The sequence below is a fragment of the Habropoda laboriosa genome, unplaced genomic scaffold, assembly GCF_001263275.1.
Source record: "Habropoda laboriosa isolate 0110345459 unplaced genomic scaffold, ASM126327v1 scaffold67, whole genome shotgun sequence".
Lineage (NCBI taxonomy): Eukaryota > Metazoa > Arthropoda > Insecta > Hymenoptera > Apidae > Habropoda > Habropoda laboriosa.
In genome coordinates this window covers 2,048,242-2,061,127 of record NW_017100242.1, presented here as the reverse complement: position 1 = coordinate 2,061,127, position 12,886 = coordinate 2,048,242, and the positions used below count along the sequence as shown (strand labels likewise).

Below are 12,886 nucleotides of genomic sequence, written 5' to 3'. Positions count from 1 at the left end.
TTTAACCCTTTCGCGACTAGCGCCGGTTATATCCGGCATCCACTAAGCGCGTCGCATTCGCTCGCGCCTCGACAACTCAAAGTGAAGATTTATTTTAAAATACAGAACAAGGCCTCAACAACATTCCCTTTATCCGATACACCCTTAAGTCCTTTGCTGTTCCAACGAAATCCTCTAAGATTTGAAAAAACGCGAGACACTCTTAATGTGCATGGTGTGCACTAATGGCACGACGACCCGTTCGTTAGTGGCGTACCGAAAGGGTTAAGAACCTGTGTTCTGGTGTAATTTTTCATCAACTTTCTCTCTTTCTTCAAATTTTCCCCACCGTTTCATTTTATCGATACGTAAACAATTTTGTAAATGACTGCATCGTGGTGCACCAGGGTTCCCAGAAATATCTATCAACCAGTGACCAAACTGCACTAATTTCATTGGAACGGAGCAGAATACAATTCTAGCCCGAGCAATTTCCCCGGAACGGTCGATGTCTTAATTAACTTAATGTTAATTCACTTGCGGATATTAGGAATTTTCGCGAATACCGGCAGCGTGTCACGTGGGTTCGTTTATCGGATATTTTACGTTCACACTAATATTGGTGTTCTGAAAGGGAGAAAGGAATGTAGATGCTCGATTTAACACGAGACCTTCGTACAGCAATAGCGCCGGCTTTTAATAATATGCAAATTACAGGGGAAGGGGGGTAATTCTACTAAAAAAAAAATATGTACCTCGGAAAAACGGGGAATTTTATTTTATATACGCACACATCTCCGATTGTGTCATCGATTTTCTCGCAGAAGGAAGTTCGGTAATTCGAAAATTCGAAGAAATTTGAAACTTTGCAGAAATGCAGTTCAATTGACGCCGATAACTTCAAAGATGCTTTTTTCTAATTTATCACTCTTGATTTTTTGAAAATTCTTTATCGTCACAATACAAGATATCAAAAACTTCACAACTTTGAATTTACCTTTTCTCAAAATTTACCCACACCAGTCTGAATTTTTTGGAAAAAATGTTTTTCGAAAATTCTTTGCCACCACAATGTAGGACACTAAAAACTGCGCAACTTCGAATCGAACTTTTTTCCCCATATCGTAGTTTCGTAAATATTCACGATCAATATGCAAACTCACAATTTTTTTTTTTTTTTTTGGAGAGGATGTTCTCACCCCCAGGACCGTTTCATTGGCGAAACAAAAAATAGTTTCGTTATCAGCACCGATTGAACTAAAATTTGCGCAGAGTTTGAAATTTTTTCAAAAAAAGAATTTTCACGTTACCGAATTTCCCTTGTCGGTTAATTAAAGAGCCTGACGAGCGGTTTCAAAAGGAACGTCATGAATATTCATTTCTATTTTCGTTGCTTAATCCCCTGGTGTTCCTTTCGCCGATTTTTTCCCCCGGGTATTTTTGCACAACGATCGATGCAACGGATAAATAGGAAAGTGATCCGTTAACAAGAAGGATTAAACGGTCGATTCACATCTCGTTTATGGCTCGTTGAACGAGACCAGATCATGTTCAAAGATTAAACTTACCAAATCAGCGTCCGAAACGGTGAGCACTATGGGACCTCCATTTTTGTCGATAACCTTTGTTCCAATCGGAGCGTTCTCATCAACGAATCCTTCTACATTCGACGCTGTTATAATTGGAGGATTGCTGTCGACTGGCTTCACGGTAATAGTCAATTTAGCTGTCGCTGATCGTTTCGCTTCGGATACTTCAACAGCCTTTTGTGAAATAAAGAAACGAGTTAGTGTACTTAAACTCGCAATTTCTTGTTGTTGGATTCTTCACTATTATGCTTGCAAGAGAGTTGAATTCATTTTTTTTAAATAATAACATATACAATAGATCATTTTTGCTGTAATTATGGAAGCAACCAATAATTTTAATATTTAATTTAATATAATATTCACGAAGGGTACTCTAAGAAAAAGTAATTTTCATTATTTATATTTCCAAAATTATTCAGTATTCGCGCCTATAATCCGTTATCAACAAGTATCAAAAATTCTACGCTTACGTCAACACTCACCTTAATGATAATATCGAATTTTTTGGTAACCGTTGTGTCGACTGCCTTGATTTGCTTCACGGCGCCGGTGTTCGGGTTTATTTCGAAAAATTCCCGGTAATTCGAGGGGCTGGCACTGAGGAAGGAATAATGAATGGGCGCATTTATGCTGTCCATATCAACAGCTTGTATTTTCTCCGGCGATATATTGAGTATCCCGGATAACACTCCGCTCGATACCTGACAGGGAAAAAGGCACAATGCATAGAACCGGTTCACCGATGGTTTAGAATAGTGTCACGCAACATTTCGAACCGAAGAAATCGGCCGCGTATTAAGAATGGAGGGTCGGTCGTCGTAGTTTAACTATGCAATGCACGATCATATGTAAGTACATGTACAGATGTGCATCGCGAGTCGTTGCCGTGGATGAAATCAAGTGTTACGTCCATTTGTGAAATTTTCAGTTGCAACGGTAGTAACTATTAAAGAGTCGTGTTGATTTTTATAGTATTTTATTGCGATATGTATTTTAAACCTTTGGACTTGTACGTGTGAAAATATTACTAATTTTGATTGTAAATTTTACTTGGCTTGATTTGTGTTGCATCGTGAAGTAACCGAAACGTGCAAAATATCTCATTCATTCCGAATCTGCTTTTATGTTTCAATTGGATATTTTGTATTTTTCAAAATTTTACATTATTAACAAGTGTAATTTAATAGGACTATCAAATAGGAAAATTAAATTCAATGCAAAATAATTTACAACAACATTTCTATATTTTCGAAAAATTTCATTTGTATTTTTTTGTGTTCGTCATTGTGGGTGTTCCGAATGATAATTTATTATTATAGAAAATTATGGATAAATACACTTACCGACGCTGAATATTCTGGATTAATGCAGGCGCCATCTAAAAGCATGCAACCCTGGTAGATGAAGGAAGGATCTTGATCATCGTCATCTCTGATATTTACAGTCAAAGTGGTGGTGGATGTGAATCTGTCGGATACATTTCTCGCTCGATCCTGTGTTTGGAAACAGATTATCGCACATTTTTTATCGCGTTATTTTATACTACTATTAATCGTAAGGTGACACAGACTTATGGTTGTGATTGTCACAATATAATATAAGGAAATACGTCAGTTTCGATTAACTTGAACAGCATTGGTAAATAAATTAACTATAAATTTGAACGAAGTACTAATGTACTAATAAAGTACACTTAATTTTCACTCAAGTATAAAATATTTATCACCTTCATATTTAACGGTGTATTTTACATTATAGCTAATGAAATATTCTGCGACGGATATTCTATTCGAATATTAATTATAACACAATGAAATAGCAAAAAACATTCTTCCTGATCACGTGATAAACATGGTTCAAATACCATTCGTCACATTCGTGCAATTCCGTAGGGAAGCTATGATAATATAAAGTGTCTCTTCATACTGAAATTGAAGTTCCTCTGTTTTACTCGCGTTTCATATTTTCCAAATTTAATTTCCCTTTGTATTCAGAAACAGACCGAACATATTTTCTCCGTATGACATGCAATACGTATATATTATACTACGGAATATAACGCCAATTTCCTGTGTGAAGAAATTCTATGTACGAAACTCGATCAAACGTGTACACACACTTCAAATTCAATTACATTTAGAGCAGCATTTTATTACTCGTTAACGTGCGATCGATTTTTTTTACTTTTTTCGAATTAGAAGAATCGTAGAAAGTCGGGAAGCCCGAGCGCAATCGTTCGCCTGGATATAGTATCTCTGGTAGATCGACAAAAGAACAAAAGTGATTATATTCGCTGATAGAACTCGCGGTTTGAAATGAAGTTTCTGTGCAAAGAGGCGAAACGTTGAAAGAATAGCGTTTTTGACACGGCTACGAATACAGGCTGAAAGCCATCGCGAGCTAAAGTACAAGCCTTATTGCCGCTTCACGGGAACCATTCTCTTTCGCTTTGCTCTCTGTTCTTTCTTCTTTCTTCTGTGTCGTAATAACGGGCGTGGCTTGTTGATCTTAATCGTGATGCGATTTCGTCCGTGACGTCAACAATGAGAGAGAAAAAATACTCGCCACTTTGTCGAGTAAGCGGGCTTCTTTTTTAATTACCGGGTATTCAATTTGGTAGCAATTTTCGTTCCAAGCGTGTCGCTTCCTTGTTTCGAGTCCACAGATGAATGTGTGTTTTTTTAGAGATCGATACTTCGTGGAAATTGAGATTCTATTTTCTAATTTTCTGGATAGTACTGTATTAATAATATTCGAAGGGAGAATTGGAAAGGAGGATGTTGAAAAAGTGCCAAATTTGTACCCCTTCAGGCACATAAAATTTTAACGAGGCATCATTCATAATTGTGCGTTTATGAGGCCTAAAGTGCCACAAATTTGGCACTTTTTTAACACTCTCCTTTCAGTTTGATCAATTTTCCCTGACACCTGACGATATTATAATTCTAACAATTATAGCTAATTTTTTCACTATTTATTTCAAATTTTGTGTAACCTCAGATGTGAAAATTTCTAAAAGAAGTTAAATTCTATATTTCGATTATTATTCAAAAATGGAATAACTTTTCATTCATAATTTTGATAATATAATAAACAAGGTTAAGGCAATTTTTAAATTTCTGTTCGAGTGAAAATTGAGGATCTAAAAGAAGGAAGAATTTTTGCAAAGACAACATTGCAAATTTATCAATAAACAAATCTGCAAATAGTGTATTGCAACTTTATTTAAGATAGCATGCGAGGTCTGTATGGATTTTCTCGAAATATTCCTCAGATCGAATACACGAAACACGCAGTATTACATTTCCGTTGGAAAGGATTTATGCAGTTCGTGGAACGAAGGACAATGCATCCAAGAAGTGGACCAGCTGTTCCACATAATATTCAAATGAGCCACACCTGTAGCGGCAGCTGTTACAGTGAGATGCATTATTCCCAGTAGGAAGAGCGATATTGCGTTTAAAGTACTCGGAAGATTCATCACGATTACACGTATTTTTGTCTGATCTCGTTGTCAAAATTGAAACGAATACAGGTAGCCCACGATGTTGTAAACCTACTCTTGTACACTAGCAGCAAACGAGTTAACCCGCTGGTTACTTATTGAGCGACAGGAATGGTGAAACAGAGAAGGAGAAAATGTGCAGGTGAAAGAATGAATAATATGGAAGATGCGTGGGAGAGTTAGTTATTAGTTGAAGTCTTTGAGTAGAGTATTGCGTTGCCTGAGTTGAATATTGCGTTGTACTTTTATACTACTTTAATATATCGCGTAGCTTTGTTGAAAAACCCTCGTTTCTATACTTTACCAGAGATAAATCTATCGAACGATCCTTTCCTATTCTACGCTTAAATGAAACTTCAATGGAATACACCACTCTGAGTCGTCTAAACGTAGCTAACTTTGCGAATTTTTTTCACCTTAATTTTGTAACATTTTTATTTTGTCGCGTAGCTTTGTTGAAAAACCCTCGTTTCTATACTTTACCAGAGATAAATCTATCGAACGATCCTTTCCTATTCTACGCTTAAATGAAACTTCAATGGAATACACCACTCTGAGTCGTCTAAACGTAGCTAACTTTGCGAATTTTTTTCAACTTAATTTTGTAACATTTTTACTTTTAAAAAATTGTGAAAATAAGTTGAAAGCTGCATTTATATCCTCTAAAAAAATTGAAACTTTTCGGGCAGTAGCTACCTATGAAAAAAATTCCCAAAGTTTGCCCTGTTTTTAGGTGCCTCTTAAGTCAAACTTCAATGAAATACACCACTCTGAGTCGTCTAAACGTAGCTAACTTTGGGAATTTTTTTCACCTTAATTTTGTAACATTTTTATTTTTGAAAAATTGTGAAAGTAAGTTGAAAGTTGCATTTATATCCTCTAAAAAAATTGAAACTTTTCGTGCAGTAGCTACCTATGAAAAAAATTCCGAAAGTTTGCCCTGTTTTTAGGTGCCTCTTAAGTTAAACTTCAATGAAATACACCACTCTGAGTCGTCTAAACGTAGCTAACTTTGCGAATTTTTTTCAACTTAATTTTGTAACATTTTTACTTTTAAAAAATTGTGAAAATAAGTTGAAAGCTGCATTTATATCCTCTAAAAAAATTGAAACTTTTCGTGCAGTAGCTACCTATGAAAAAAATTCCCAAAGTTTGCCCTGTTTTTAGGTGCCTCAGGGCGGTGCACCCTTTTAAATGGCATTCAATCGCGAGATACCACGCGATGCAATGCCGTCTGATTGATAGAGACGTTAATGGTAGCTTATTTAATACCTAGCCAAGATCTGAGTCGATGAATGTACGACACAGCTAGGTCGTTATATACATCATACGATGTCAATGTCGAAGTTAAAGGATTCTATTGCACGGCGTAATCCGTGCACGATCAACATACCTAGTGGTCACTCACCATTAAAACGGCGGCTACGTCGTCGACATCCGGCCGCACTAGTAACACGAACAGCAGCACTTTCATCGCGTTAAAAGGTTCCATGGTCGATTATCTAGGATGCTGTCTTTTATCCAATTTTATCTGTTAATTTTATCGATACACTCTCTTTCTCTTTCAACCGTGCGTGTTATTTTCTATTTTAACCTCGAGGCTGTTCCGTCAGTTTTGCGAACTTCCGTTGGGTGAAAACTTAAAACGCGTCCTAAGAATCTTGCGCATTAGAGAGTAACAAATGTACGAAGCAGTTAGCACACTTCTTGTATCGCATTTGTAACTGGCAGTTGGCTGTGTCGCTCGTCAAACCGGTCATACATCCTTAACATTGGTATTTAAGCATTGTAAATTATAACATTCCTGCAGCGGTGTATAAATCATCATCCTTTTGGATAAGTATGCAGGATACATGATATATCACTTGGGTTCGGAATGTTTCGCACGTTACTTGGCCGTTCTATGAACCGATTAATGAGAATAATTGTTAATTTATGACTGTGCTGAATGTAATTCTACGTGGAAAACTGGTTCATCGAGAACCGACTGATTTATCTGACAAATCTCTGCTCTACAACGGATAAATTGCTTTTAATTCTATTATCAAATTGTTTGCATTTTATTCTTTGTTGCGTATATTCACTCTCAGAATTTGCTCTTATTGTCGTTCGTAAACATGTGCGAGATAAACCTGTCTGCAAACGAATAACCAAGATAAATGAAGACAGCTTCTATGACAAGCCCATCGCACGATTCTTGCCCTCCATTCCGAAATACCGCACGTTAGGAATCTCCAGCATCCTGACGCTTAATACAGCCTCGTGATGCGAAGCCGATGTTGCAATGTTGGAATAAACTGCACAATGCAGCGTTATGACGTATTATAATACACGTCTGCCGCGTACACTCTGTTTCATAAGTACCGAAACACTTACCGAATGTGAAGGAAATTTATTTAAAAAGAAAAATCATTCATTCTGGAATTTGGTAGCGCAAGGAGTGTATACGATAAAACTAGTAAATATCGATTTTCATTTAAGGTACGTCGTAAAAATGAGATCCTAACGGTGTGTCATTGATTATGCCACGCCAAACGTTGTCACGAAATTGAGTTTGAAAATGAGTTTTGTGGTAGGTCGTTGAACCTGTCTCGCCAGCCACTTTCATATAATAGGTGTCCATAAAAGATTGTGTCCTATTGAAAAATGTATTGTGGTACGAGGGGTACTTTCTATTGTAAAAGTGAAGATAATCTCTTCAAGTTTTTAAGCGTACCCCACGAAAACTCGATATGTGCACTGTTTACAAAAGAAAAATGAAAATTCCGTTCAAGTGTGATAGCTAGATTGCGGATTATTATACGAATTTATATTTTTGAGAATATAGTAGAGAAAGTGAATTTACGGTAGAAAATTATTTCACCTCCCAGGTATTACAAACAGTTGAAAAAGAAATTTTGTTTTAAATGAAAAATTTTTTTAAATTTCATAAAAACATTACGTGCATTCCGTGCGATTTCGTATCTTTAAATTTCCTATAAATGCATAAAAATCCGCAGTCTAGTGATAACAAGTCGTTTTTGCAAAATTGAAAAATGATTGCAAATCTATTCGGGCCGTTGTATTGTCCATAAAAAATAACGAAACTCTGTCCACTTCTACTTTTCTCAGAGATCTACCACTTACGAGAGACGAACGCTGGAAATTAACAGGGTGAACACACTGTATATTTTTTCCCGACATATGATACTAACTTTGGCGAAGAAATGTAATTTAAATCGTGCATAATACTTTCCGTAGGAACATAAGGGGTGTGCTGACACTTCTAAACCGCAGTGTACCTATGTACATGCGAAAGTAAAGAAGAAGCGAGTTGCATCGTATTCAAAGGTTAGCACGGTCCGACGATTTTATCGTTGCACGCTGTGATTTTCTTCTGCGAGTGTTGTGCCGGTCTTATAGAGAAATCGATCATCCGTAGAGTCGCGCGATTCGTGTGCACCGTCCGCAGCGCCTTGAGGATACACGCCGCGTTTCCGGAAACGTCATGCACCTTGCGCAATATACACACACGCCTGTTTTTCCACGTCTCGATAAGATCATTGACTCGAATCCGAGATTACCGTGTAATTTTATGCGGTTCGCGTCAGCCACGGCCCGAGAGACGTATCCGCGCACGAGTTTGCACTCATTGTTTTATTGGAGGTCTCAGAACTCACAGTCACGCCGCTATCTATCTAATATTGCTGCCTGTTCGACACGGAAGGAAACGATAGACGATCTGTAATCACCGTTTCGCGAAGTACACCCTATAGCGTTAGAAACAGCAAGCACACTTTGTTACGGTCCAGGGGTATAAATAAAGCTGCGAGACTTATTGGAATATCGTGTTTGGTGAACTCTCTTTGGGATACATTTTTAATCAATAGACAGTAGATGCATATATAGGGTGTCTCGGGATGTTATTCTCATTTTAATTGTATTTTCCCTGTGAGATGGAAAAATTTCTAAGGGGGATGAATCTACGTGAAAAAATAAATCGAAATTGTGGAGTGGCATTTTTTTGTACGAAGCTTCATTTCCGAGTAAATCGATGTTGAAGATTTGAGCACGCGCGTACTTGTGTTTAGCTGACGGAAAAATAAAGAGACTCCGTAAGTAAATATCTGTCTATGTCCAAGCTATTCTATCGTTGCAACGTTGGTTCTTCCTTTTAGTTCACTGTTTATCCTTCACTTTCTAATGTGATAAACTCAGACAGCAATACAGGTAGTTTGCAGTGATATTTGTTGGATGTAGAGGTGAGTGAGATCACGTGCGAGTGCATGGATGCCCCACAAATCTTCAGCGTCGGTTTATTCGGAAGTGATGCTTCGTGTGAAAAAATGTTACTCTACATTTTCGACTTATTTTTTCTTGTAGATTAACCCTGTATATTTTTATTTATGAAAGAAAAATTTATTCGATTGGAAATATTTTCCGACTTGGACATTTTAATTGGCATATGGAACTAATACTACAAAAATGTTGGAATTTATAAAATTACATTTTATCGATAATTATTAATATACACGTTATTTATCTTGTTTAATACCCTTCATTCTGTGTACATTATCTAAACGAAACAGTTCGATCCTATTTTTCGCGGAAACTGAAAAACAAATATCGCAGGCCACTGGCGAAACTTTACACCGTTCGATATTTCTATCTAAAAAAAAAAGTTGTATCTTTTCACAGAAACGTCACAACATGTTTCACTGTGTCAGTCTGTTTTGTCAGCCGCGTAACTGCAAATGAAACGCGGACACGTGTCAGTATTTCGATAAATCCCTGATAAAACATTTTAAGACCTCTTTGCTCTGTACATTAACCAGAAGGGCATAGTGTGGCTTCTAAGAAAGTATAACTTACACCGAGAAGCCTTAACCAGTGTTTAGGAATCTATAGAAGTTGGAGAAAGGGATAATCGTCGTTGAACAAAGTCGTCTAATTGAACCAATAAAAGTGAAGAACAAGGCGTGTTTACTCTTCCGTTAATAAATCTAACTATTCTAAAACACGAATTAGGCGTGATAAACATAACAGACCGTGATTCCTAGATTTTTCCATAAAATTCAAATGGTTGGCGAAATCTGATCGCGTTCTGCAGCTTTGATGCTCGTCGCGCGTGAAACGGACACCGATCCTACGCCAATGCTCGAACACTTGCTACGTACGAAAGAAGCAGATATCCGTGGCCACGTTGCAGAAACCGTTGGTTTGACGAACACCCACATACTCGTCTAACGTTCACCATTAATCTCCGTGCACGCGAAGAACGTTTCGCGCGGATTTGATGCTGATGGAACGTTTCGCGCACAGGTCGAGCGTTGCGTTACTTATTCCGACCATTTACAATTACGCCAGCTCGCCACGAGAAAGTCGAAACGGTCCAACCTTTTTTCCTATTCTTCGAGACCCGTATGTCTGAGCAAAGCACTGCTGGCGTTTTTCTTTCGACACTAGAAAAATTACGCCACGGCTTGTCAACTTCTACGTGCGGCAAAGTAAACGGTTAGGTTAGATTTTTTTCTCTTTCCCCTGGACGTATGTGAGTACGAGCATAGAAAGCTTTTATCGTCCTGTGCAGAATTGACTGTTGAGAAACGATGATTATTTGAAGAAACTTTTACCGTGGAAGGTGTAATATTAAATTAAATGGTGTTCAAAATTGTAGAGTGGATTTGATATTTGTTTTCAGGCGTTTTAAATTTTTCTCAACATCGACTCCCGATATTTGGGAACGTCGATTGGGTAACCCGGATTATCCCGGTTTATTAGAGAAAAAAAGGATTTTTTTTTGTGACAGAATTATTTGTTACTTATTTAAAAATTTTGTAATCATAATCAAAGGACGAGTTACTGAAAATATATAGAAAAATATGCGGAGGAATGCCAGGAATAGTTTAAAAAAGTCTCGTAAAATTACAATCACACTGAGCACAATTTAACAATTGCAGAGTACAAATCGATTCGATAGTTATCGATTTAAACTTGATACAAGTAACATTTACTTGGAGTGCGCTTCGCTAACCAGTTTACCAGGCGCGTACTTTTTCGATTCACTTGAAATACAGTCTCGGGGAACAAAAGCTGTCGAGGAATGAAGGACGCACGCCGTGGTTTCACTTTCATCAATACGTTAATACGTAAGTTGGAGCGTGAGCCGTGTTAGCGTGTTTCCGAATGCACTTTTATATACCAAGCGACGAAATTTTTTCGAGCAGGTTGCACGCGATCGCGTTCCACCGCCGGCTTAACGATCGCACGCAACAGAGATGGGAATAAATTTCACGTGTATATATATATATGTATGTATATGTAGAAAGAACGAATTCGCCACGTCCGAGAATGCCCGCCGGGCTAAACGAAAACAAAATTTCAGGTTTGCGTTACATTGCCGCGAGTCGAATGGTGACTAATGCCGCGAGGCGACTGTTCCACCATCATACCAGTTGCACATGCTTGCATCGGTGCATATAAGTCGTGCCATACCGGCTGCCCACCGCGTGTTATCCTACTCGCGAATATACCTGGTTGTAACGCGAGTTTCTTTGTTTGCCTAAGCCCACGGCTCCTCGGTTGGTGACATTTACAGGACAGCCATCGATTGACATTCGTTACGCACTTCGACGATTTTAATCGGCATAGATTAACGTCATCGAGCTGAAATCAGCGACATGCTCCGCATTGTTAGGTTAGGTTCGATCTCCACGTTGCTCTGTGTCAAGCGATCGGACAAATTAGAGCAGTAAGCCACGCCTACTGGGAGGAACTAGTCTGTGCAGTGATCGCGCGGTTTGAAAAAGCAATAGTGATCGTGTGTGCTGGAAAAAGGTGTAGTCGGTGGAAGAAATGTGACGAGTTTGTAAATTGAAAAATTAAGTGGTGGTACAGTTTGATCTAGGATAGCTTGCGTTTCCATGTTTGTGTCAATTACTTTGTTAGAACGCTGGAAATATGTTTACTTTGACTGCTGACCGATTTCATGGGCTTCTATGTTTGTTACACTGGCTATACCTTTACTACACCCCCACCACTACCGTTATTTCCCCCTCCAGGTTTGACTGTCGACGTCGCTTGCTCCGCCCACTGCTCTCGGCTGTGCTCGGAGCAACGAAGAGCGCCCTTGAACTCTAGACAGTCTTCAACCAGAATTTTACCTCTAATTTTTTTATTTGCATTTCTAAGAATTTTTTCTTCCGAATTGTTATCATCCATACGTAGAAATTTCTGGAACACCCTTAGTATATTATTTTCAACCTCTGTCGTGTTTCCATATACCATATTTCTCCTATTACTTCCCATATTTTATTTTCTAACCAAGGAGACTTAAAAAAAAAAACAGAAAAGAAAACCCCATAGTTTAAGAAACTGCACAGCTACCGTGTTCTCATTAGTTAACCCTTTCGTGACCAGTGGGACTCATGCCCCTCTCGAGTACTCAAACAAGAATTGACCTCGATTTAGTATCCACTACAGACACCCTGATAAAAAAATACATAATGTAACATATATTATGTAAATGCAAAATGTAATTCAGTCACGATAGGATCATCGAGTATCCTATGACGTTATTCTCCCCACGGTTAGATGTCGCAGAAAAGGAAGGAAAGGAGGAAGAAATTGTGGCAAGTAGCCAAGTGTTTAACGCTCGTAACAACAAGACACCACGTATGCATCGCGGTAAAGGGAACCGATATGTTAATGCGTATATATGTAGTGCGAGGATCAGTGACTCGTCTTGATGACTCATCGAATCCTTTCTTGTGCTTTCATCCTACGTCCAGCACCAGCTGACTTGGCGGCTACTATACTTACTATACTTTCTTGA

The 12,886-nt window shown here is 38.1% G+C and overlaps 1 protein-coding gene across 1 annotated transcript in view; it reads right to left on the bottom strand.

The window, feature by feature from the left end:
• Positions 1-12,886, bottom strand: part of LOC108571905 (protocadherin-15) — a 54,345-nt gene that overhangs the window by 22,121 nt on the left and 19,338 nt on the right. Inside the window, exons 6-8 of the mRNA XM_017934063.1 lie at positions 2,912-3,061; positions 2,051-2,269; positions 1,548-1,742 (exon numbers count right to left, since the gene is read on the bottom strand). Of these exons, the coding sequence (XP_017789552.1) occupies positions 1,548-1,742; positions 2,051-2,269; positions 2,912-3,061 (564 nt within the window). The remainder of the gene's footprint in view (positions 1-1,547; positions 1,743-2,050; positions 2,270-2,911; positions 3,062-12,886) is intronic.